This window comes from Staurois parvus, unplaced genomic scaffold, assembly GCF_062004578.1.
Source record: "Staurois parvus isolate SC_StPar_1 unplaced genomic scaffold, SC_StPar_1.0 ptg000134l, whole genome shotgun sequence".
In the NCBI taxonomy this organism is placed as follows: domain Eukaryota; kingdom Metazoa; phylum Chordata; class Amphibia; order Anura; family Ranidae; genus Staurois; species Staurois parvus.
Window position 1 is genome coordinate 895,572 of NW_028317930.1, and position 27,207 is coordinate 922,778.

General features: G+C 47.4%; 1 protein-coding gene across 1 annotated transcript in view; it reads right to left on the minus strand.

Moving 5' to 3' along the window:
* CBX8 (chromobox 8) overlaps window positions 1-5,653 on the minus strand; it is a 156,995-nt gene extending 151,342 nt beyond the window's left edge. The window contains exon 1 of the mRNA XM_089673066.1: window positions 5,418-5,653. Within this exon, the coding sequence (XP_089529192.1) occupies window positions 5,418-5,486 (69 nt within the window). The 5' untranslated portion in view covers window positions 5,487-5,653. The remainder of the gene's footprint in view (window positions 1-5,417) is intronic.
* Between the last annotated feature and the right edge of the window lie 21,554 nt (window positions 5,654-27,207).

A 27,207-nucleotide genomic window follows, 5' to 3' on the forward strand; every position in this document is an offset into this window, starting at 1 on the left:
ATGTAAACAGAGATTGCACCATGCATGTGAGGTATCACCGTGAATGTCAGATTGAGGGCAGTAATTCCAACACTAGACATCCTGTGTAAATATAAATTGGTAGCTTTTAAAGCGTCACCTATCAATATGTAATTTATCACTGTTGCACGGGCATGTGCAACTTTAAAGCATCTCAGGTTTGGTATCTATTTAATCGGCATAACATCATCTTTTACAGTGAGGAACAGAAGTATTTGAACACCCTGCGATTTTGCAAGTTCTCCCACTTAGAAATCATGGAGGGGTCTGAAATTCACATTGTAGGTGCATTCCCACTCTGAGAGACAGAATTTGAAAAAAAAAAAAAAAAACACTCAGGAAATCACATTGTATGATTTTTAAAGAATTTGTCTTGCACTGCTGAACATAAATATTTGAACACCTAAGAAACAGCAAGAATTCTTTCTCTCAAAGACCTGTTGCTGTGCCTTTAAAAAGTCCACCTCTAGTCCACTCAATCTAACTTAGTAGCACCTGTCTGAGCTATTTACAGACACCTGTCCACCGCACAGTCAGTCAGACGCCAACTACTACCATGAGCAAGACCAAAGAGCTGTCAAAAGACACCAGAGACAAAATTGGGGACCTCAACAAGGCTGAAAAGGTCTACGAGGCAATTGCCAAGCAGCTTAGTGAAAATAGATCAACTGTTGGAGCAATTGTTAGAAAATGGAAGAGGCTAAAGACTGTCAAGTCTCCCTCGGACTGGGGCTCCATGCAAGAGCTCACCTCGTGGGGTATCACTGATAAGAAAGGTGAGGAATCAGCCCAGAACTACAAGGGAGGAGCTGGTCAATGACATGAAGAGAGCTGGGACCAGTTTCAAAGGTCACTGTTGGTAGAACACTACGCCGTCATGGTTTCAAATCATGCATTGCAAGGAAGGTTCCCCTGCTCAAGTCAGCACATGTCCAGGCCCGTCTGAAGTTTGCCAATGACCATCTGGATGATCCAAACGTCATGTTTGGAGGAAAAAGAAGGATGAGTTGCATCCCAAGAACACCATCCCTACTGTGAAGCATGGGGGTGGTAACATCATGCTTTGGGGGTGCTTTTCTGCGAAGGGGACAGGACGACTGCACTGTATTAAAAGGAGAGGATGAATGGGGCCATTTATTGTGAGAGTTTGAGCAACAACCTCCTTCCTTCAGTCAGAGCATTGAAGATGGGTCGTGGCTCCGTAAGACGCATATCAAGGTTCTGGAGTGGCCTAGCCAGTTTCCAGACCTAAATCCAATAAAACATCTTTGGAGGGAACGGAAACTCTGTGTTGCTCAGTGACAGCGGTGAAACCTGACAGATCTGGAGGAGAGGGCCAAAATCCCTGTTGCAGTGTGTGCAAACCTGGTCAAGAACTACAGGAAACGTTTGACCTCAGTACTTGCAAACAAAGGCTTCTATACCAAATATTAACACTGATTTTCTCAGGTGTTCAAATACTTATGTTCAGCAGTGCAAGACAAATAAAATTCTTTAAAAATCATACAATGTGATTTCCTGAATTTTTTTTTTTAATTCTGTCTCTCAGAGTAGGAATGCACCTACAATGTGAATTTCAGACCCTTCCATGATTTCTAAGTGGGAGAACTTGCAAAATCGCAGGGTGCTTCTTCAAATGCTTCTGTTCCTCACTGTATATTTTATCTAACAATCTGGCAATATATTGTGTTTTTGTGCATTAAAATTCTAAAAAGTGTATTTTTCACAAAAAATTTGCGTTTGAAACATAGCTGTGCAAATACTGTGTGATGTAAAAAATTTCAACACCAACCGTTTTATTCTATAGGGCCTCTGCTTTAAAAAAATATATAATGTTTGGGGCTTCATAGTAATTTTCTAGCAAACAAAACAGTTTTTCATGTGAACAAAAAGTGTCAGAAAAGGCCTGGTCTTCAAGAGTGGGTGGTATAAGCTTGTAATGTTGGTCCTCAAATGCCAGGATAGTAGAAGCAACCCCCCAAATGACCTATTTTTGGAAAGTAGACACTCCAAGGTATTTGCTAAGAGGCATTGTGAGTGATCTCATTTGTTGCCACGTTTTTGGAAAACGAAGAAATAAAACGAAAATGTATCTTTTCTTTTGTTTTTCAAACCCTGTGACAAAAATGATATCTGTAAAATACTCACCATGACTTTATAAAATTCCTTGGGGTGTCTAATTTCCAAAAAAGTGGTCATTTGAGGGGGGGAGGAAGGTGTTTGTACTATCCTGGCATTTTAGGACCTCTGAAACTGTGACAGGTAGTGAGGAAGTGATATGCGGAAATATACCCTTTGACAGCCTGGAGGTGGTCATTGGATATTGGGGGCATGTATGTAGCTAGGCTGCCAAAAAGTCTCTCACATGTGGTATCCCCATAAGCAGAAGAAAGTAGCAGAACGTGTTTTGGGGTGTTATTCCACATATACCCATGGCATGCATGAGCAATATATCATTTAAGTGACAACTGTGTAAAAAAAAAAAAAAAAATTATTTTCAAAATATTTGTGGCAAAAAAAAAAAAAAAAAAGTTCCAGACTCAAAATGCTCTCTGCAAAATCCTTGGGGTGTCTATTTTCCAAAAAGGGGTCATTTGGGGTTTTTTGTATTGCTCTGGCATTTTGTCACCTCAAGAAATGTGATAGGCAGTCAGAAAGTAAAAGCTGTGTAAATTATAAAATAAATACACCATGATTTGTAGATGCTATAACTTTCACACAAACCAATTAATATACATGTATTGGGATTTTTTTTTTTTTACCAAAGACATGTAGCAGGTCTCTGAGGACTCCCCGGAGGAGGGACGAAACACATTGATGCAATTTCCGGTTCGAGCTAGGCTCTTTGACGTCACGTCCTGTAAGAGGAGCGCATGCAAACACGGGCGCTCCGGAGCCATTTTGACTAGCGCTGTACTGTGGTTGAAGGCTGTGGATAATATACTATCTCAAGGCTCATATGGTGCTTAGAAAATGTGAGTGCAATGTATATCACTGTTTTATTTGAATAAAGAAGCTTAACAGTATTACACTATTAGTGCCTTTCTGCTTCCCTTTTCCCCGCATGATGAATCTTGGAATACATTGATGAATTGCACCTATACTCCATCAAACCATGGATATCTCTGTGACCACATCTCACCAGTAATAAGTGTTTTTGACTCTTAAGCCCTAAAAGCTAGGAGCCAATCATACCTGGTGAGTGTGGATTCCACAAGGGAGGGATCACTGAGCACTACGTGGTGTAATTACCTTGTGTTTTTTGAGGAACGGGATATATTTCTTTTTAGACTTTTCTTCTTTTTGGCATGAATTCCTTTTATTGGAGCACTTTATCGTGAATTATTTTGGATTGTGAACTTTTCTTTATATTAATATTTTTTTTGAGCTGTGCTGTTGATCAATTTATGTTATAATGTAGCAGAATACATTTTGGCCTAAATTTATGGCTAACTGCGTTTATTGGATTTTTTTATACCAAAAGTTGAAAAATAGTTTGTTTTTTTTTGTTTTTAGCGCAAAAAGTAAAAACCGCAGAGGTGATCAAGTACCACCAAAACAAAGCTCTATTTTTGTGAAAAAAGGACATATATTTCATTTGGGTACAGCATTGCACGACCACGCAATTACCAGTTTAAATCTTCCGGAGGGCAAGTGGTTAAATTGACATGACTAATCTGTGTACCACATGAGTACATAGCCAGTCTGTGGGAGCCAGAATTATTGTTGGCCAGTAGGGGATTTTTGGTTGATATTCTGTCTCTATAAAATACACCTATGATAAAAATTATAGACCCTTAATTTCTTTTTAAGTGGGAAAACTTACAAAATCTGCAGGAGATCAAATAATTATTTTCGCCAATGTATATTGGTGGTATTAGTAGTATAGGGCACACCTCTCCCCATACATACAGTAATGGGAAGTATATTGGTGGTAGTAGTGCACCTCTCCCCATACATACAGTAATAGGAGGTATATTGGTGGTACTAGTAGTATATGGCACACCTCTTCCATACATACAGTGATAGGCGGTATTCTGGTGGTAGTACACCTCTCACCACACATACAGTAACAGGAAGTATATTGGTGGTAGCAGTAGTACAGTGTACTCATCTCTCCAAATACACAGTGATAAGAGGTATATTGGTGGCTGTAGTACACCTCTCCACAAACATACAGTAATAGGAGGAAGATTGGTGGTGGTGGTAGTAGTAGTAGTAGCACACCTCTCCCCATACACATAGTAATAGGAGGAGGATTTGATGGTGGTAGTAGCAGTAGCACACCTCTCCCCATACATACAGTAATAGGAGGAAGATTGGTGGTATTAGTAGTAGTACACCTTTCCCCATACGTACAGCAATAGGAGGTATATTGGTGATAGTAGTAGCAGTACACATCTCCCTATACATACAGCAATAGGAGGTTTATTGGTGGTGGTAGTACACCTCTTCCCATACATACAGTAATTGGAGGTAAATTGGTGGTAATGGTATTACACCACTCCCCATACAGACAGTAATAGGAGGTACATTGGTGGTAATGGTATTACAATACTCCCCATACAAACAGTAATAGGAGGTATATTGTTGGTAGTAGTATAGGGTACTCCTTCCCCGATACATACAGTAATAGGAGGTATATTGGTGGTAATAGTACACCTCTACCATACATGCAGTAATAGGAGGTAGATTGGTGAGGGTAATATTAATACACCTCTTCCCATACATACACAGTGATAGCAGGTATATAAGTTTTGGTAATAGTATAGGGTACACCACTCCCCATATATACCATAATAGGAGGTATATTGTTGATAGTAGTATAGGGTACACCTTCCCCAATACATACAGTAATAGAAGGTATATTGGTAGTAGTAGTAATACACCTCTTCGCACAGTGATAGGAGGTATATAGGTGGTGGTGGTAGTAGTAATAGTATAGGGTACACCTCTCCCAATCCATACAGTAACAGGAGGTAGATTGGTGGCTGTATCAGTACACCTGTCCCCATACATGGAGTAATAGCAGGTAGCTTGGTGGTAGTAGGATTACATCTCTCCCCATACATACAGTAATAGGAGGTATATTGGTGGCGTACTAGTATAGGATACAGCTCTTCCCTTACGCAGTGTTATCAGATGAACTGGCAGTGTTAGGCTATGCTATGTATGTCTCTCTCTCTCTCTGTGGAGGCCTCCCTCCAGCTGTTCGCACTCCTCAGTCTCGGTTAGACACTTCTCTCACACACACCAGGCCAGCCTGACAGATGAGCATAGAATAGGTCCGTCTCCTCTGTAGCTCCCCAGCGCCCCCTGCCTGCGCTCGGCTATACAGATCAGGCCAGGCCGAGGATTGAGGCCTAGTTAGGGACCCAACAAACGCGCCTTGCACCCACCTTCCGGATACGTCTTTTTAGCAGTGCTTCTGCCGCAAATACTCGCTCGCCGACCGCAGAAAGCTCCATACTCAGCACCACGGGGCCGCGCAGCGCGCTCCCCGTGACGTCACCACCTGTTGCTAGCGTGGTTTCTAATGTGAAAGGATGGAATGTACAGCCATCGGATTGGCCATCTTACGTCTCCGCCCCGGCTTGTCATTGAGGGTAATGAGTCACGACTCCACGTCATCGCCCTCTCAGAGCGGTACGGCCGGAGAATTGACGTCACGGCCGCTGACAGCTCCTGCTGAGAGGACTGGCTGACTGACCTTAGCTATCACAGCTAATACCGTTCTGGACATCGCTCATACTGAGTGGATCATTAACCACTTTTTGCACACAGGTTAAAAGCAGAATTTGTTTCTAGAAATGATTGTAAACCACCCAGAGAGTATATATTTTCTAAAGCAGAGACCCTGGAGAACAAAACCATTGCACAGTGTTTGCAAAGTTATTTATCAAACGCGTATTGTTAGGAAAAAATATAATAAAATGAATTTTGGTGCAAACAGAATATGATTTCCAATGTTTTCGTAACATAACTCCTGTGAAATTGCAGAAAAGCTATGGTACCCAAAATTCTCCATATGCGACACTTTAAAAACCTTTACAGATCATCAGTTTAGAGTAAACCATGAATTATGGCCCTAGGATTATTGCGCTCCCCCTGATATTCACAATGCCTCGCATGTGTGGCACAATTGATGTTTCCCTCATGTGCTCAGTTTATGGTGCACTTTTTTTGATGGGGTGTGTATTGGGGTGCTTCACATCTTTTTAATTATTTTTATTTGATATAGCTACTTTTTTCCACCCTTTGTATTGCTATTTTTTTATACTTTATACCCATCCTCTGGAACTCTCTCCCCCAATTTATCAGACTATCGCCTACTCTGCTCACTTTTAGGCGATCTCTGAAAACCTTTCTCTTCAGGGAAGCCTATCCTGCCCTCAGCTAATAATGGAATCTTCTACTCTTCCTACCAGTCCATCCCCCACAGTTACTACCTCTTGTATCACTAGCCCCTCCCTCCTAGATTGTAAACTCCAAGGAGCAGGGCCCTCCTATCCCTCTTGTATTGAACTACATTGTTGCTGTATTGTCTCCCTTTATATTGTAAAGCGCTGAGCAAACTGTTGGCGCTATATAAATCCTGTATTATAATAATAATACTTTATTGCCATCACATAGATAGGTCTTTTAGACCCCCAATATCTCCCCTGCCCAGATTGTGCTGGAATAGCTGCATCCATGACTACACTAGCCAAAGAATGACAGCTGTGACCCCAGAAGTGATGTAATACACACCACTTCCAGGGTCATCAGCCACAGGAGGGATCAGGGCAGAGGCGGACTGACCATTTGGAAACTCAGGCACTGCCCGAGGGCCCGGGGTCAGTAGGGGGCCCCATTGATGCCCCTGGTACCTTTATCATAGGATTTTTTGAGTTTGGGCAAGGACACAGGGGCCCCATGATCCCCTATTGCACGGGGGCCCCATGGGTTGTCAGTCCGCCCTGTCATGGAAATTTTGTATTGTTGGTTGAACTTTAAATGTGTCATATATGAGTGTTATTCATATGTCTCTTGTGTGGCTTCATTAAAGCTCTGAAGGCTGCAATTGGGCCATGCGCATGTAAAATGTATGTATTACAGTACTCAGCTCGGTAATGGATGAGATGGCAGATCTGCGCTTATAGACCGGCGTGTATACCACCACGGCATTCGATGCGAATGCCCCCGGCGGTAGGCTGCGGGCCTGTATCCACGTATCAGCAGCATAGTACCACATGGACTTCATAACGCAAGGCGCCAAGCGGTGTGAACTCCGCGTGTAGGCTCATGTATATCTTACAACCCATTACCGACCTGAAACTGTATCTGGATGGATGTGTTTTAATAAAGATCGTATCGGGCCCATCCAGGTACAGACTGGTGTTTAGCCTGGGGGATGCTTGTACAGAGAATGAACATACTGCTAGGAGCTAGGACAGGAAATATGCTCTCCATAGAGGGCTCATGGGGGAAGGGGAGGAAGTCTGCTGACCTCAGAGGGCTCATGGGTGGAAGGGGAGGAAGTCTGCTGACCTCAGAGGGCTCATGGGGGAGGACCAGTGATAGATAAAGGAAAGGCTATGTTCCAATCCGAATGTACATCCTGTGTATAGGCACTCCCCATTGCATTGTTCTGTGGGAGGGGATTGACCTTATTCATGTGGGGGGCATGTGTGTGTTTGTAATAAAAACCAGAGGCTGAGAATGAAAACTTCCTCTATGTGAATTCAAACATCATCCTGAGAGTGTCGCCTGATCATTCTTGGGTAACGGAGCTCCAATTCCCCACATCTCAACAGAAGCTAACCCAGTTGGATGGGCAGGAATCGTGTAGTTTAGCTGAAGTCGTGGTAAGCGAGATTCGCAAAGCTTTATGGGGGATTTCTGAACATCCAACTGCGAGTACTCACGGTAAGGAGAAATTCGTTAAAGCGAATTTCCAAGACAGTTTGGCGAGCCAGTGGATACTAACGCGAATTCTGCGATAGCTAACCGAGCACGAGGGGGGAATGAGCCATCATGAACTAGCAAAAAGTATGCCGGCACATTTCAGGTCTCTCTGCCATTAAGAGGATCGCTTTTTGCGTGTTCGTGTGGCTGATTTCGCTCTCTGTTAGCTAACGTGATTTCCGCTTAGCAAGGACCTTTATCCTAAAATCTTGATTTGTGGGTGAAAGACAAGGGTTTTTCTCTGCTGAGAGCAGCAGAGGGGTGGGTTTGGTTGGCTGGATTTGGTCAAGTTTAAAAATCTTCCAACCAAAAATTAAACGGGTATATGTTTTAGCGGGTAAAAGTTGTTGCATAGTGTTAGGTAAGTATTTGCAGGTTGTAGGTACTGTGGTAATTGCTCTACCCCCCTCCACGTGAGGTAATTATTACAGTGCTGAAAGGTTTAGGTTAATTGTTAACTGTTGTAAGATCTTTGTGTGTATGTAGTCTGTGCAGTGTTTTGTCAGTACTACTGCTCCCAGCAAGCATGCAGCAGGGGGTCCTTTCTGTTACATGTGCATGTTAGTGTGATATGTTGGTGTTTTATGTCTGTTCTGTGATTATACCAAATTGTGTTGTATGTGTACTGCATATTGTTGTGTAATTGTCCAGTGTATGTTCTGTCCAAAAGTCTGTTTTATGTAAGAGGTTAGAGGCAATTTATGAGGCTAGTGTTGCCATGTGCTTCCCTGTGGGGGGGGGCCACTTTAGTTTCTGCCATGTGCTTCTCTGTGGGGGGCCATTTTCTTGACTAACCACATGTGCTGCTTTGTTTGGCAACCAGTTGTGACTGCCATGTGGCTTCTCCACCATTCCTTTTTCCAAGTTTCACTTTGAGTTTCAATGATCTCTATGCAATGTGTATGCAGCTTTCTATATGCATTTGACCCATATTGTGTTTTTAATCCAAATTTTTTACAGTTTAATTTGTTTGCTTTTAGCTTTGAATTTGCATATTGCCAGCCAATTTAAAGTGTGTTAAGCGAGTTTTTCCCTCAAGTGTTCCACATTTAGTGAGCGTGGTGAAGTTTGGGTTTTTGCACATAGATTTCTTGTATAGTGATTATGTTTTTCTTGTGTTTTTCTTGTTAAAAGTAGTTCCTTATTGTGAAGCGGGTTTGTTTTAAGCTGCTGTGTTGCGTGTTTCGCGTCCAGCAGACTTTTTGTGTAAACAGTTTTAGGTGGTTGCAGCGAAGATTGCGTGTGTAGTGCAGATCGTTTAGCGGCGCTGATAGGAGTGATTTTCGCGTCAGCAACTGGTTATTCTTGGAGCAGTTTTTCGGTTCACCTCTGTGTAATTGTTTTACTGCGAAACCGTCCCGTGTTTTCCATAAGGTTCCACTTTGTCCTTTTTTTAACGGTTTTTCTAGTAGAAAAGTTTTTTTTTCTATGTATTAGAGAAGTTTTTTCTTTACACGATCTTTCCTAAAGGTCCGTTAGCAGGTTTCCGGGCAACCAGTGACCCCTAAGTAACATCCAAGAACCCCTCCTTTTGGTTTGACTTGTGTTAGCTACTGTGTGCAGGGAGAGAAAAGCCACTTTCATCATTGTGCGGTGTGGCCTGCCAAACACAGTGGGTGATGAGAACCACATAAATTGCGCTGTGTGAGTGGGCGGTCCAGGGAAGTGTAACGCTTAGCCTGGTTACCACAAACACTTTGGGTGGTCAGGATCACATAAATTGTGCTGTGGGAGTGGGAGGTGTGCTCTCAGTCTGACCGCCACTTAATGCGCTTCGGGTGATCGATAAGATTCACATAAATTACGCTGTGCTGGGAAAGTGGTGGAATCAGGCCTCTCGGTAGGATCCCACCGAGTGCTCCAGGGGGTAAACAGGTACCCGGACGTTGGATATATACCAGTGACTAGTCACGATGGGCAGTAGTCCATGAAGAGAGAGGGGGAACCAGCCCTCTTCAGGGTAAGGACAGCTGCACAACTGATAAAGGTGAGTTTGGGGGGGAAGTCTACAGAACCCCTCAAAAGGTGGAATAAATGGTCGAAGGGTACCAGATGGGAAATTCCCCGGGAAGGTACATTTGACGCATGGAGGTGGGAAAAATTCATCTCTGAATTTGAACCACGGATGCAGGCGTCAGAACTAGAGATCGCACAGCTATGGCTTCACAGGTCAATCCGATTAGGGAAGCAGGGCATACAGAAACTGGTGTCTGTCCGGAAGAACCAGGTGATGTATACCTGGCCTCCAGAGGGAATAAAACAGGAGGATCCAGTGTCAGAGGTGGAGGAAGCTCTTTCAGGGCTGACTCTACTAAGGCAGGCAGGATCAGGGTCTGCTGGGGTTCCCGAACAACCAACAGTGGCTGAGATAAGTATAACTGCACCTGTCTCTTCTGCTAGTGACGTCACTCTTGACGTACCTTTCGTATCTACTATATCTATGCCTCAGCCTCTACCTCTCCCTTCTCCCTGCTTCACCCCAGCTCCTTCTGTTTCCAACTACGAAGTCTTCTCAACAACCGATTTGCAGACTATCTGCTAATCAAGGGGAATAGACACCCAGTTATTGCAGGGTGCTCTATAACCACTCATGAGGAGATGACTTCAGAGGGCAAAGAGTTTTGTATACAGCTAAAGGCAAAGCTTCCAGAAATGTATGGTGCTACCTCTACTACGGACATGATGAAGCTCACCCAGGGTCCTAATGAGGAAAGCGCCTGCTTCTGGCGCCGTCTCAAGCAGACGGCACTGGATGCAGATCTGGAAGTTGGACCTGATGCTCCAACTGAAGGGGTAAAGGTGACCGCGACGCACACTCTGTTGCGGGCCAAATTTTTGGAAGGCATCGATACTAAAATTCGGGAAAGGCTGGTTCTGGCCCGACCCGAATATAATGAGATGTCTATCCCTGCTATCCTTTCCACTCTTGCGGCAATAGAGAGGGAAATGAATAGGAGAAAACAGGACAAGGCCAAAGTTCTTATGTCCCAGACCCCACACGAAAAACCAAGGGATCTGGGTCACAGGAAGGATAGGCCCCCACCCAGGTGCTTCCAGTGCCACCAAACAGGGCACATGAGGAGGAGCTGTTCCCAATTACCTAAAGGTCGTGGCAGTTCATTCCTGATGAGTCCTCCGCCCCTGTGACCACCATGGTAAGTAACTCCTATGAATTCTCATAGGAAGTTGACAAATCGGTGTCGGCCCAGATCCATCTTTTTCTAGAGGAATTAAAATATCCCCTCCCTTGCCTCACCGACACCAGTGCAGCAAGAACGGTCTTGCGAAAACAGGACATCCAAGGCAAGGTACCCCTCTCAGGGGAAAGCCCTCTTAACCCCTACTAACCTCACCATCAAACGATGCACTATTCTTAACCCAGCTTCTCTTCTTCCTGTGTCGGAAGATGAGAAGGGGGGGGAGGACAGCAACGACAGTGCTGAATTTTGCAACCCGACTAACAATACTAACACCTCTTCTGCTAACATGTCTTCTTTGTCCACTACTAACCTCTCTTCCAAAGGACACGACTGCATTTCTTTGGTGGAACTGGAGTCAGCGGCGACACACCCCATATCACCCCGAGAGTAGCGGTAAGGTTGAACGTCTCAACGGAATCCTTAAAAACAGGATCTCAAAAATCATGGCCGATACCCAGAAACCTTGGCCTGAGTGACTCCCCATTGACGCCTATTCCATCCGGAATGCCCCTCGGCAACCACATGGGCTGTCACCCTACGAGGTGTTGTTTGGGGGACCTCCCAAAACAGGGTTGTACTTTCCTCAACAGTTGTCGTCCTTACATTCACAGCTTACAGGTTACGTGCAATCTCTGCAATGGGAGCTGCAGAAGATACACCATCGGGTTCGCAAATCGCTCCCCGATCCAAATGCAATAACGGGTGTTCTTTCTATTGAGCCAGGTGATTGGGTCGTCCTAAAGAAACATCAAAGAAGCAGACTCGAGCCACGGTTCACCGGACCATACCAAGTCCAGCTGACGACACCTACCTCACTCAAGCTCGAGGGACGAGACAACTGGGTGCATGCAAGCCACTGCAAGAAGCTTTTCAGCTACACCAGAGAATGAGGGGTGTCATTTTCCTTTTTCTTTTTGTTTGTATGTCTTACATGTGTGTGAACGGAGGAAAAGACGGCAGATACCCCAACCTTTTATTTAAATGCATCTGCGTTTAGCCAGAACCGCCAACAAAACCAACTGTTGGGTATGCTCTAAGCCCCCACCCAGTCATCACATGTCCGCAATGGCCGCTGTTCATATGACATCCGTGTCGGCATGAAAAAGCAAGGGACCCCTGGTCAGCCCCCACGTAGACATTTGTCGGTAGAACTTAATGACACATTTTTAGCAGGTAACATCAGTTTTAGCACCAATATTAGCTCTAGCTCCTGTAGGGCCCTCACCAGTCCATTATGGGTAACTGGACAGCTAGGCAGCCCTCAGGTGTGCTTTAACATCAGCTTTGGCACAGGTAACAAGTTTTTTGGGACTACCACCTGTGAGGGAGGTATAACTGTCAATCTGACTAACCAGACTTCCCTTCTGAGTAACCACACTGACCGACCAGACCACGTTTGTTGGAAGGACGGATGTGATGTGCAGACTGAGGGAGCAATCCCCCAGTCTGTGCAACTGTTGCTCAGTGCCAGAGGCCGAACGAGGAACTCCTCCTGCTCTGCTCTGACAGGTCCATACTAATTTCTGTGTGGTTCGGCAGCCTATAGAACATTTCCCCAGAACGCGAAAGGTTTGTGTGCCCTCATAAAGCTAGTCCCTGCATCCTATGTAGTGATGGATCATGAAGAGTTGATGGTCCACAAGAAGGTAAGGATAGCAGGGAGAGTTCGCAGGGAGCTGTTCTCTGAGGGCGACCAAGCATGGGCTTGGTTCCCCTCATGGACAGGTTGGGGAATAGAACTTATGAAGCGCCTGAACAATTTTTCTGTCATCGTGGATAGTATGTTTAACGAGACCGTAGAGGCTGTCAGAGAAATTGCCCAAGAACAAGGGCAGATGGGAATTTTAGTGCTTCAGGAGAAGATGGCCCTTGATTATCTTTTAGCCGCCAAAGGGGGGTTCTGTGAGTTCATTGGAGAGGATTGTTGTACTTGGATAGAAGACACCGATGACAAGGTCCAGGCCCATATGGGCAAAGTTAGTGAACTACAGGGAAAAGCTAGAGCTATAGCTAGTGAGGGTTGGAATCCGTTCAAGGGTTTGGGAGGATTGGGAGATTTCCTGTTCTCCATCGGATCTTGGTTGAAGGAAGTGGGAGTGTATGTCCTGATGCTTCTCTTTTTCCTCTGCCTCTTATATGCCGCGGTGAGATGTTCCTGTTGCCTCATCGACCGTGTAAGCCAAGCTCGGGCAGACGACCACATCTCCATGCCCGCTCCTGGGATCCCACTCCAACCACTGATCGGAGGAAGACCTCACCAACCAACCACCTTCTCTACAGATTATGTCCTGGCTTCCCTCTAATTTATCTCCCTGAAGACCACATTCTCCAAGACCTCCAAGCAAGCTTCAAGCCTCATCATGGTTTATGTCTGCGATTTGGAAAACTGTCTGGGTCGAGACCAGCCTTGTGTGGCCCCGTCTGAAGGGGCAATTTGAGAATCTGTTGCTGGATCTCCCCAGACCACCGTGGGATCACAAGCCTTATTCATACCACAAGTCTGTTTGTGGTTTTTGCAAGAGCCTTCCTGTAGTGAAGGTTCCAACACTCTTGAGGATCATTGCTTCAATCAACTCTGTTTGCGTCGAGTCTGCATCGGGTCTTGTTGTTTCAGGTACCCCGTGGAGCTTTATTCTCAGGGACAACTACAGGAACTCTGGTCTAAGACCAACTCTTTGAGGTTTTGAGACTACACCCATCAAGCTGAAGAAGATCAAGAAGGGGCACGAGGAGAATATGATAAAACAGGAGGGAATGTCATGGAAATTTTGTATTGTTGGTTGAACTTTAAATGTGTCATATATGAGTGTTATTCATATGTCTCTCGTGTGGCTTCATTAAAGCTCTGAAGGCTGCAATTGGTCCATGCGCATGTAAAATGTATGTATTACAGTACTCAGCTCGGTAATGGATGAGATGGCAGATCTGCGCTTATAGACCGGCGTGTATACCACCACGGCATTCGATGCGAATGCCGGTAGGCCGCGGGCCTGTATCCACGTATCAGCAGCATAGTACCACATGGACTTCATAACGCAAGGCGCCAAGCGGTGTGAACTCCGCTTGTAGGCTCATGTATATCTTACAACCCATTACCGACCTGAAACTGTATCTGGATGGATGTGTTTTAATAAAGATCGTATCGGGCCCATCCAGGTACAGACTGGTGTTTAGCCTGGGGGATGCTTGTACAGAGAATGAACATACTGCTAGGAGCTAGGACAGGAAATATGCTCTCCATAGAGGGCTCATGGGGGAAGGGGAGGAAGTCTGCTGACCTCAGAGAGCTCATGGGTGGAAGGGGAGGAAGTCTGCTGACCTCAGAGGGCTCATGGGGGAGGACCAGTGATAGATAAAAGGAAAGGCTATGCTCCAATCGGAATGTACATCCTGTGTATAGGCACTCCCCATTGCATTGTTCTGTGGGAGGGGATTGACCTTATTCATGTGGGGGGCATGTGTGTGTTTGTAATAAAAACCAGAGGCTGAGAATGAAAACTTCCTCTATGTGAATTCAAACATCATCCTGAGAGTGTCGCCTGATCATTCTTGGGTAACGGAGCTCCAATTCCCCACATCTCAACAGAAGCTAACCCAGTTGGATGGGCAGGAATCGTGTAGTTTAGCTGCAGTCGTGGTAAGCGAGATTCGCACAGCTTTATGGGGGATTTCTGCACATCCAACTGTGAGTACTCACGGTAAGGAGAAATTTGTTAAAGCGAATTTCCAAGACAGCCCCTGGATCAGGCAACAGATGTTTCTCTTGTTTTAACCAGGTAAGCATGGGAGAGCCCAGGGACCACTGTCTGTTATCAGTGGGGTGGGGGCCACCCTTTTTGGAGTCCTATAAAAGAGACCTGGCAGCTCTAGAGCTGCCCAATCACATTTATTGGAAAGCCCTTTGCTGGCTCTTAGCCTTTTCTCTGCTAGAGCTTTTTTTTGCACTTTTAGCACACATGTTAAAAGAATAATTTTAGGCCTGAAGATTGCATAAACATCTAAAATAATATATTTTATGAAAGCAGACACCCTAGAGAATAAAACAGTGGCATTTGCAATTTTTTATGTCACACAATATTACCGTAAAGATCTAGGAAATACATGTCAGTAAAAAATACACTATAGTTAATTTTAGGGCACACAAATGCAATACATTACATAATTTGTTGGTACAGTATTAAAGATGAGGTTGTACCGAATAAAATGATACCCAACATGCCAAACTTCAAATTTGCATGCACCTGTGAAATGGTGACAGACTTCAGTACCCTATATTTTCCATAGGTGACGCTTTAAAAGCTCCCTATAGGTCATCAGTTTAGCGTTACTGAGGAGATCTTGTGTTAGAAACATTGCTCTCCAGTGTGAACGACGATATGTAACGTGTGTTGCAATCAATGATTTAATGCGTAGGCGCCCCGACGCATACTTCTATGTTTGTACGTGTGTATATGTGGCTGTAGCCACCGGGATTGTGTGTAAAACCCCCTGCTGTGAGGTCCTTATGCCGTACAGGCCTGGCAGTGAAAGGGTCAAAGCGGAACTATACCCTCCTATCCTTTTTAGCCTAGGAAGTTGCCATTTTAGCCTGTGACCTGCAACTGCCATGGCGCTACACATGTGATCAGTTATAGCACCAGCCATTTGATGGTTTGACAGTTTGGTTGAGAACATAAGCAAATGTTACTGTTACATTCCTGGTATGCAGCTTTTTTTTAAACCATTAAATTGATGGGTTTAATTCCGCTTAACTTCTTTCCATCCGCCCATTGCACATAGACGAGAGAGGGGAAGCTTTGCCGATGTGGGCTAATGTAAACATACGTTAGTCTGCATCAATGGCTCTTGCACGACTGGAGCCCGTTGATCAGTGTGTAGCATGGACACAGCAGATCACATTACCGCCAGGTTCCGGACGATCACATGAAGTTTTAATGGAAAGTGAAAGTAAAGATCTCTTCAGTGTGAGAGCAGAAAGAAGAGATCCTACAGTCTGTGAGTGTACAGCAGCCTATCAGAGACTGCAGTTCCAGCCACTATAGTGTCCCTGATCAGTGCCCCTGTGTCCATGATCACTGCTCCAGTATATGCATAATAATGCATGCAGCCAACCTCTGTTACCTGTCCCAGTGTGCACAAAAACACCCCCATACACCATACCAGCACCCTGATCACCACTATACCCCATACCAGCATCCTGATCACTGCTATGCCCCATGCCAGCATCCTGATCATCGCCATGCCAGCATCCTGATCACCCCATATGCCATACCAGCAACCTGATTACCGCCATACCCCATACTAGTGTCCTGATCACCACCATACCCCATTTCAGAGTTCTGATCACTTCCATACCCCATACCAGCGTTCTGATCACTGCCATACCCCATACCAACGTTCTGATCACTGCCATGCCTTATACCAGCATCCTGATCATCGCCATACCAGCATCCTGATCACCATCATACCTTATACCAGCATCCTGATCACCGCCATACCAGCATCTTGATCATCCCCTTACCAGCGTCCTGGCTACTGCCATACCAGCGTTTTAATCACCGCCATACCTCATACCAGCATCCTGGTCACTGCCATAACCCATACCAGCATCTGGCATTTTAGGGTCTCAACTGAACAATTTTCAAATCTATATTCCATAGTTTATAGACTCTATAGCTGTCACACAGACTAAATATTATACACTGTTTGGGGTTATTTTTACCCCAAAAATGTAGCAGAATACATTTTGGCCTAAATTTATGAAGAAAAATTTTTTAGTTGCAAAATTTTATAACGAAAACTAAGCAAATGCAAAATGTTTGGTATTTTTTCATTTATATTATTTCAGGTACTTATATAGCGCGTCAATTTACGCAGCGCTTTACTTATTGTGGCAGTGCGGTATCCTGCCACGGTGGAAATCACGATGGAGACCCAGGATTCTCAACCATACAGGTTGAGGGGCTCCAGGCAGATCTCATAATGCAGAGGAAACTGGTTTATCAGTTTCCTCTTTGGTTTGTAAAGCCTGTTTTGGGACCTGTAGCCTGGAGATTGCTAAGAGATTTGGGAGGGATGAAATCTCCAATCCTGGGCCCATATTTTGGGAGCAGCCAGTGTGCTGATTGCACAGGTGTGTGCAGGCCTTTTTGTGGAGGCCAGGCCATAATTCTGAGCTCCACCCCGGCAGATAGGAGTCAGGAGGGCTCCACCCCGGCAGATAGGAGTCAGGAGGGCTCCACCCCGGCAGACAGGAGGTCTCTGCTGTGGAGTCAGGTGAGCTACACCTAGTAGAGGTGGGAGCCAGAATAGCTGTGTGCTAAAGGTTTGCTGTGTGCAAAAACAACCTTGTGGAAGGAGTCTGTAGGAGACCGATATAAAGTTGTGTAGCTGAAAGAGCCAGAAGGCTGAATTTGTTTGATCGTGGATACCCCTGTGTGGGAAGCATTTTTGTTATTTGACCTTTCTTGTAAATAAAATTGGGCAAAAAGGCCCTTAAAAAGAAGCGAGTTGCTGTGTGCTTTGAAGAAGCTCTACCACTCTGAAGCGAGTTCCCACATATGGTGGAGGATGCGGGCAGAACTAGAGATCCCAGCAAGGAAGTAAGTTCATGTGTTGAACTGTGTTTGGTGCATGACTCTGCATTATCTGTGTGTGCAGGCGAGGAGATCCTGCAAGAGAAAAGGAACTTGCCTTAAAGAGACAGTGCTCCATTGTGTTGCTGGACTGTGCAAAATTGTTGTGGAGTGACTGCAAAGATGGGGCGGTCAAAACTCAAAAAAGAAGCAAGATTTTCTGAAATGAGAGACAGAGCCCTGTGGCTGGAGGGGTTGTTACCACCAGAACAAGCCCAATACATGGCTGCACAGAGTTTGCCACAGTGGGAAGTGCATGCTGTTGTCCCTGGCAATGCTGGTGAAAGGAAACCAGTTTTATGTGTGCAGAGTACTAAACCTGAAAGAGGATGCAGTGTTGGAAGTTCGGCCAAGATACTGCCGCAAGAGCGCTGTTTGCGGTGCAGTGAATGGGGGCACACTGTCTCCAAGTGCCCGTTATCCCAGCTTCCAGTACAAGGTGACACAACCAGACAAAGGTCTGGGTATGCAAATGGGAAGCCTGCTTGGAGTTCCAGGAAGGAGCAGCAGGCTGCCCAAAAGTTTCAGAAGAATGTGGTTGCCCATAGCAACACATGTGACTTCAGGCCTGCGGACCCTGTGAGAGAAGTGTCGTCTGCAGAGGATTGTGGCAACGCAGAGATGAGAGTTCAGCGCATCTGGAGGAACCAACAACGTTCAGCTGGGAGAGTGCCATCTCCCATAGCAACAGGAGACAGCCTGCCAACCAGGAGAAGGGACTACAAGGGAGTTGTGGTTCCGTATCCCAAGAAGGTTATCTGTGGAACCATACCCTGCCTGGAATGTGGTCAGTTTGGGCATGGTATCTTTACTTGCCTCAGATTATGGAATACCACTGAGGGTGCTACTGGGCAAATGTCTTCATCTGCACGCCCAGATTCGCGTTTAAAAATGTTGGCAGCTACCCCTAGCAACAGGGATATGGTGTTACCTGCAGGGGGTGTAAGTTGGTCCGGAATGGCTGCAGTGTTGCCCGGTGACCACATGGGGAAATCAGTCTGTGGAGACACCACAGAGGAGAGACTACGTACTCAAGTGAAGGCTATGACACCTGCTTCAGGAAATGGTAAGACTGTTTCAGTTTGTGGGACTGATTCCAAGGAAGTAAGAGTGTGTCCTTCAGGGAGTTCCACAATACAAATGGACATGGACTGGCTGCTGTGTGCTATCCTGAGTAGTGGGGAGGCACAGGGAGAAGCCCAACGATCAGCAGGACTAAATATGGAAAAAAACATGGGGACTCTGCAGGTGCCAGCTATAATCCAGCAGATGGCTGGGGAAGTTAGACTAGGGGTGACCAAAACTGTCCTGGCACCGCGTTCCCTAGTGATAGGTGCTGCAGAGATGCCCAGGGAAACCTCCAAGGAGCCCGCAGTAACGGAGCAGAGGAGTTCCCAGGTCAGCTATGGAGCTGCTAAAACTGAAAATAGTGCCCCTTTAAAGAGAGAGAGTGCTGTGAAGCATGGCTCACAGGCTGCTCAGCTGGGTAATAGCCAGGGATTACCCACAAAAACCACAGTCATGTCTATATGCAATGAGAATGCTGATGGTCATGCCGACAAAAGTGTTACTGTTGGTAAATGTAAGGTTATGGTTGGTGATGAGCTAGAACAGCTCACTAAAGATAACAGTGTTGATATGAATATGATTGAAGATATGTTGTTGCCCTTTGCAACAGTATCCAAGGCTGCAAAGGTGTCTGTCAGGGATCTCCTCGATCCCTGCCGCGATGGTCCCGGCGCAGGCGCAGTGCACCGCCCTGTGCAGGGACACGGGCACTAGGTCCGGGCCGGCCGCGGCGTTCAAATTCGCGCATGCGCAGTAGAAGCCGCGGCCGCCCACTGGGCACCAATGGCAGCGCAGGGCGGGATATTTAAATGGCCCTGAGCTGTCATTCAGTGCCTTCTGGTCTTCCCTGCATCCTGTGAACCTGTGAACCTGTACCCTTTGTAAGTTTTGACCCGGATTATACCTGACCTTGCTGCTTTCTCCTGTTCTGACCCTTGCTTTGCCTGACCTCTCTCCTGAATGCCCCTGATTGGATTTGACCTGCTGTTGCTGACCTGGCGTGTGATCCGACCATTCTATGCCCGCTGCCTTGTACCTTGCCGTCCTCTCTGTTACCGACCCGGCCCGTCTAACCTTGCTCATCCATCCATCCATCCCTTGCAGTGGGGTCTTCTGACCTCCTCACATCAGACTCTTCCCCGTGGGAGCCCTTGGCGCATACTACTACCACTGACGGACGCACCCAGTAGTCACGGCCTGGTCTCGGGGAGCTCCAAGTCCATCCCCACCATCAGGGGCTCTGGTGAACAAGCACCCTGGGACTTAGATTCCGTGCGCTGGGGACGCCTATTCAGTGGAGTGCTAGTGGTACCGCCAGGCGGTCCCTTACAGTACCAGAAGGCCTGAAAGATGAGCTCGCCCGGGTGGAGGTACCTGAGACTTTAGAGGACTTAATAGCACTGACCATTAAAATTGACCGTAGACTGTGGGAACGCAGGTTTGAGAGGTCCGGCCAGGGTCATGGAAATCCCTGGGGGTCATTTCAAGGTCCCAGTCAAGCACCTAGGCCAATCACCCAAAACCGGCCACCTGGAGATAACCCCGAACCCATGCAACTCGGCCTGGCACGACCTAAACTATCCCCAGAGGAACATCAGCGCAGACGATCCCAGAACCTGTGCCTCTATTGTGGCGAAGCTGGTCATATGGCACGATCCTGCCCGCAGAAACTGAGTAAGTGCACCTCTTCTTCCTTATCCATTGGCAATGTTGGTCCATTCCAATACTTAGTGGTACCCCTTTCCTTTCAGCTTCCAGAAAGGACCGTGGAAGTATCGGCCATAATTGACTCAGGGGCATGCAGCTGCTTCTTGGATATTAATTTTGCTCACCAGCAGGGTATTCCTCTCCAATTGAAACAGAAGGGGTTCAATATTTATTTGGCCGACGGTTCCCGAATAAAATCGGGGGTAGTGAACCAGGAAACTCCCTCCATCACCACTGTCATTGCCGGCCAGCACCAGGAACTCCTCCGCCTGGATGCTATAGCTTCACCCCTCTTCCCAGTCATTCTGGGGCTCCCATGGTTACGGGCCCATAACCCCCAGATTGACTGGGAGACCGGAGTAATCACGTTCCCTTCCCCATACTGTCGGGTATACTGCCGCACTTCGGGCCCGGGGGCCCCCCAAATCCTCCTGTGCTCTGAGGGGGAAGCTGAATTAAAACAAGTAATCCCTGCAGTCTACCATGGGTTTCTAGATGTGTTCAGCAAACGGGGAGCCGATACTCTACCCCCCCACCGCCCTTATGACTGTCCCGTTGACCTGTTATCCGGCTCAGAAATTCCTTTTGGGCGAATCTTCCCCCTTTCAGAGCCCGAATTAGGGGCCCTAAAGGAATATATCGAGGACAGCCTCCAGAAGGGGTTCATCCGCCACTGCACTTCACCGGCGGGGGCGGGAATTTTCTTTGTTGAAAAGAAAGACAAAACTTTAAGGCCGTGTATCGATTACAGGGAATTGAACAGGGTCACGATAAAAAACCGTTACCCACTACCGTTAGTACCAGAGCTGTTCCAAAGTTTAAAGTCAGCAGTGGTTTTTACCAAGCTGGATCTGAGGGGGGCGTACAACTTGATTCGCATAAGGGAGGGGGACGAGTGGAAGACGGCCTTCCGCACCCGCTTCGGCCATTTTGAATATCTGGTCATGCCGTTTGGGCTGTGTAATGCTCCGGCCACGTTTCAACACTTTGTGAATGATATTTTTAGGGACTTTTTGGATGTCTTTGTTATCGTTTATTTAGACGACATTCTGATTTTCTCCCTGTCTTTGGGGGAACACAGAATACATGTAGCAAAGGTATTGGGGCGATTGCGGCAGCATGGGTTGTACGCCAAGGCAGAGAAATGTTGTTTTGAACAATCCAGCATTGCCTTCTTGGGCCTGATTATCTCCACCGCGGGGGTCGCGATGGATCCCCAGAAGGTCGCAGCAATACTGGATTGGCCTGAACCCACAGACAGGAAAGGCGTCCAACGATTCGTCGGTTTTGCAAATTTCTACCGGAAGTTCATCAAGAACTTCTCGGGTCTGGTCTCCCCCATTACTCAGCTAACCAAGCTGGGAACCCGGTTCAGATGGACACCAGAAGCGCAGGGAGCTTTCGAAGCCTTGAAGAAGCTGTTCACTTCGGCACCCGTTTTGGGTCACCCAGACGCCGCCCTGCCCTATATCTTGGAGGTAGATGCTTCGGAGAATGCGGTAGGCTCCATCCTCTCCCAACGAAAAGGCACCTAGGAACTGCTCTATCCTGTGGCATTCTTCTCACGGAAGCTTACCCCAGCGGAGAGGAACTATGATATCGGTGATCGAGAGCTACTAGCGATCAAAACGGCGTTAGAGGAATGGAGGTACCTGCTGGAAGGTGCGGTGCACCCCATCTTAATATTTACTGACCACAAGAACTTAGAATATCTGAGAACCGCCAAGCGTCTACGCCCGCGACAGGCGAGATGGGCACTATTCTTTTCAAGATTCAACTTCCACATTACGTACCGGCCTGGATCAAAGAACACTAAGCCGGATGCGTTATCACGGATGTACGAAGACGCCAAGGAGATCCCAGTACCCGACACCATCCTGTCCTCGGGTAACTTCTTGGCCCTTCAATCGGACCTTCGTTCCAGGCTAATGGAGGCATCCACAAACTTCTCTACCCCAGGCGGAGGGCCGCTCCAGAACAAGGGGGGACTCCTATGGAGGGAAGATCGAATTGTGGTGCCGGAAGAAGCCCGAACCCTGGTCTTGGGGCATTGCCATGACCACCCGATGGCGGGGCACTTTGGCCCAGAAAAGACCCTGGAACTTCTCCGACGCTCATTCTGGTGGCCAGACATGGCTAAGGATTGTAAGGGCTATGTAAGGTCCTGTGTCACCTGCCACAAGAACAAACCAGCAAGAAACAAGGTTTGGGGTCTGCTGCGACCCTTACCTATTCCTGAACGGCCTTGGCAAAAGATCTCATTAGACTTTATAGTCGAGCTTCCGCCATCCCTAGACCACACGGCAATCCTGGTGGTCGTGGACCGCTTGTCGAAGATGGCCCACTTCATCCCGTTGAAGAAAACCCCCTCGGCGGCCGAGACCGCGCGAGTCTTCATTCGTGAGGTAGTAAGGTTGCATGGGGTCCCCGAAGACATTGTCTCGGACCGGGGGGTCCAGTTCACGTCAAGATTTTGGAGAGCACTTTGCAAAGCCCTGGACATCAAATTGTCTCTCTCCTCTGCGTTCCACCGTCAAACTAACGGTCAAACCGAAAGGACCAATCAGACCTTAGAGCAATACTTAAGATGCTATACTTCGTTTACTCAAGATGACTGGATGCCACTTCTACCTCTAGCGGAATTTGCGTACAACAACGCCCGCCACTCAGCGACAGGACAGTCCCCGTTCTTTGCCAACTATGGCTTTCACCCAGTCTTCCTCCCGGATTTTGTCTTGGAATGCCCAGTACCTGCAACGCAAGATGTGGTAACGTTTTTCGCCGCGAACAATAGGAAGCTTCAAGAGGCCATCAGTCGGGCCCAGGAAGACTACAGGAAAGCATTCAACAGGAAACGGAGAGGAGATCTGGTATTGCGGCCTGGGGAGAAGGTTTGGCTGGCGACGTCCAATTTAAAGATGCTTTGCCCGTCAAATAAATTGGGACCCAAATTTATAGGCCCCTTCTGCATTAAACGGATGGTTAACGAAGTAGCCTACGAACTCGTCCTACCTGACACGCTCAAGATCCACCCAGTCTTCCATGTGTCCCTGCTGAAGCCAGTGGTCCCAGATGCCTTCCCTGACCGGGAATCTAGACCCCCGGAAGCGGTAACGGTCGAGGGAGAAGAAGAATTTGAGGTTGAAACAATCCTGAAGTGTCGAAGGAGGGGAGGCCAGACCCAATTCCTTATCAAATGGAAGGGCTATGGCCCTGAGGACAATTCTTGGGAACCAGCCCATAATGTCCATGCACCCAGACTTGTCCGGAGGTTTTTTCGCGATCACCCGTGGTGGAGAGATCGGGTGGGCATCCGGAGGCTGCCCGTAGAGGGGGGGCAATGTCAGGGATCTCCTCGATCCCTGCCGCGATGGTCCCAGCGCAGGCGCAGTGCACCGCCCTGTGCAGGGACACGGGCACTAGGTCCGGGCCGGCCGCGGCGTTCGAGTTCGCGCATGCGCAGTAGAAGCCGCGGCCGCCCGCTGGGCACCAATGGCAGCGCAGGGCGGGATATTTAAATGGCCCTGAGCTGTCATTCAGTGCCTTCTGGTCTTCCCTGCATCCTGTGAACCTGTACCCTTTGTAACTTTTGACCCGGATTATACCTGACCTTGCTGCTTTCTCCTGTTCTGACCCTTGCTTTGCCTGACCTCTCTCCTGAATGCCCCTGATTGGATTTGACCTGCTGTTGCTGACCTGGCGTGTGACCCGTACATTCTATGTCCTCTCTGTTACCGACCCGGCCCGTCTGACCTTGCTCATCCATCCATCCCTTGCAGTGGGGTCTTCTGACCTCCTCACATCAGACTCTTCCCCGTGGGAGCCCTTGGCGCATACTACTACCACTGACGGACGCACCCAGTAGTCACGACCTGGTCTCGGGGAGCTCCAAGTCCATCCCCACCATCAGGGGCTCTGGTGAACAAGCACCCTGGGACTTAGATTCCGTGCGCTGGGGACGCCTATTCAGTGGAGTGCTAGTGGTACCGCCAGGCGGTCCCTTACAGTGTCCATGGAAACTTCCTGGGAGCTCTGTGTATTGGAGCCAGAGGTTGCCTTGGACAACTATGGTGCTGCTCTGGACAAGAGATTTCTTGAACCAAATGATGATTTAAATGCTAAAACTGAAATATTTGAAAATGCTCATGGTGATAATGGGTTAATGGAGTCTGTCAGTACTGACAATATGTATGGAAGTGTTCCTGAGTTGAATGAAGCGCCATCAGAGCACGGTGGTGAGGGTGTGGTATTGCAACCTGTTGAGGTTAAAAATTTAGTGCCACAGTTTTGTTTGAACAAAAGTGATATATGTGATGTGTCTGCTGAGCCACTCTGTCCTGTGTCTCCTCCTGCAGTTGGAGTACTGCGTAGTACCTCTGATTGGAGCACAGAGAAAGTAGACTGGGACAGATGGGCTGAAAACCTGTTGGCTTTGTTGAAAAGGACCTCTGCTTCCAACAGTGGAGTGGACACGACTTCTGCTGTGCTAAATGGAGGGCCTGCAGAGCAGCTTGTAGACAAGGGTGCACTTGCTGTTTCGGCAGATGGTCTCCCTCCCAATATGGACGGGCCAAGTGAGATTGAGCACATAACAGAGATTGTGCCCACAAACCACAAAGGATCGAATGATGTAGTAATGCATAGTGTGATACCAAATGAGCTGGTGTTGGTGGAAGTGTCAGATGGCACAAATCAAGTGCTTGGGGGTCAGTAAACCAAATGTGGAATTATGTTATGACGGTCAGGTGTCAGGACAGTTGCTGGAAGAGGTTCATGTGCCAGTGGAGCTGGTGGATAGCGACATTGCCATGGGAGACGACCACTCCACGCTGTGCACTTGGTCTCCAGACACTGCCCTGCCAAACATTGAAATTAATTCTGACAAAGGTGTGGATGTTTCTGACCATGAGGAAAAATGCAAGACCCTTGTAAATGTTATTTATTATGATGAGGAAAAGTGCGAGGCACTGGTAAATGTCGATCATTTAGTTTCTGTGGGTGACCATAAACCTAATGATGGACCTGAAAGTCAAGTGGACATGCGTGCTGATAACCCTGAAACATGTGATGTGGTGGGTAATGATGTGGTAGACACAGCTGAGCTAAAAGCTGCAGTTGAATTAGGCCCCCTACAGGTTCAGGAGGGTAGTCTGGGAAGAGAAACTTTAAATGGCTTATCTTCCCCAAGGGAAAACTTGAAGGAAGTGGAATATGTAAAGAGGTCCCCTGACATAAAAACATCTGAAGCGCAAGACAGGTGGGCTGTCCTTCAGAAGGAGAGTAGGACATTGCTGTCGTCTGAGAATGTCAGTGACCAAAGGAAGCATGCAGTGTACGGGGGAAAACAAGCAGAGCTAGGTTTTGTCAGTAAGAAGATGCCTGTACATAGAATGCAGAGAGGGTCTAAGGTAACCCCAATAAAAGAGCCCACACTTTTTGTGCTTAAAAGCGTGACCCCTTCAAAGGTAAAGGGAAACCGGCGGTTGAGAGTGCAGCATAGCTTTAATGTTGTCCGACACCTAAAACTCAGGCGTCACGCTCATCCTCAGAAAGGTACCAAATTTTGGAAGTCCCTTAATGGGAAGGTGACTTGGGGGGCCCCAAGGAAAATAGAGAGGCAACGCTTTTGGAAGCGTACCCGTAAAAAGGCACAGTGTCTTCATAGAGCCCAAGTCCGTGTAGTAGGAGAACACAGGGAAAGTCGCCTCATAAGGCAGGAAGGAAAGTTTCCCTTTGAAAGCAATGTCAGTCAGGAATGGGCTCATATGAGGGAAAGCTGGCACAGAGGTGCCACATTAAAGAGTTTGGGCTTGTGTGTTCTGCCCCCTACGGGATCAAAACAAAGGGGGGGGATATGTGGCAGTGCGGTATCCTGCCACGGTGGAAATCACGATGGAGACCCAGGATTCTCAACCATACAGGTTGAGGGGCTCCAGGCAGATCTCATAATGCAGAGGAAACTGGTTTATCAGTTTCCTCTTTGGTTTGTAAAGCCTGTTTTGGGATCTGTAGCCTGGAGATTTCTAAGAGATTTGGGAGGGATGAAATCTCCAATCCTGGGCCCATATTTTGGGAGCAGCCAGTGTGCTGATTGCACAGGTGTGTGCAGGCCTTTTTGTGGAGGCCAGGCCATGATTTTGAGCTCCACCTCGGCAGATAGGAGTCAGGAGGGCTCCACCCCGGCAGATAGGAGTCAGGAGGGCTCCACCCCGGCAGACAGGAGGTCTCTGCTGTGGAGTCAGGTGGGCTACACCTAGTAGAGGTGGGAGCCAGAATTGCTGTGTGCTAAAGGTTTGCTGTGTGCAAAAACAACCTTGTGGAAGGAGTCTGTAGGAGACCGATATAAAGCTGTGTAGCTGAAAGAGCCAGAAGGCTGAATTTGTTTGATCGTGGATACCCCTGTGTGGGAAGCATTTTTGTTATTTGAACTTTCTTGTAAATAAAATTGGGCAAAAAGACCTTTAACTTGTTGCCGACCGCAGATAGCCGAATGACGGCTGCACTGCGGCCGGCCAGTTCTGAGTGGACGTCATATGATGTCCCCCCAGAACGCGCTCTCCTGCGCGCCCCAGGGGGCGCGCACCCGGCGATCTCCGTGATCGCTGTGTCCTACGGACACAGCTGATCACGTG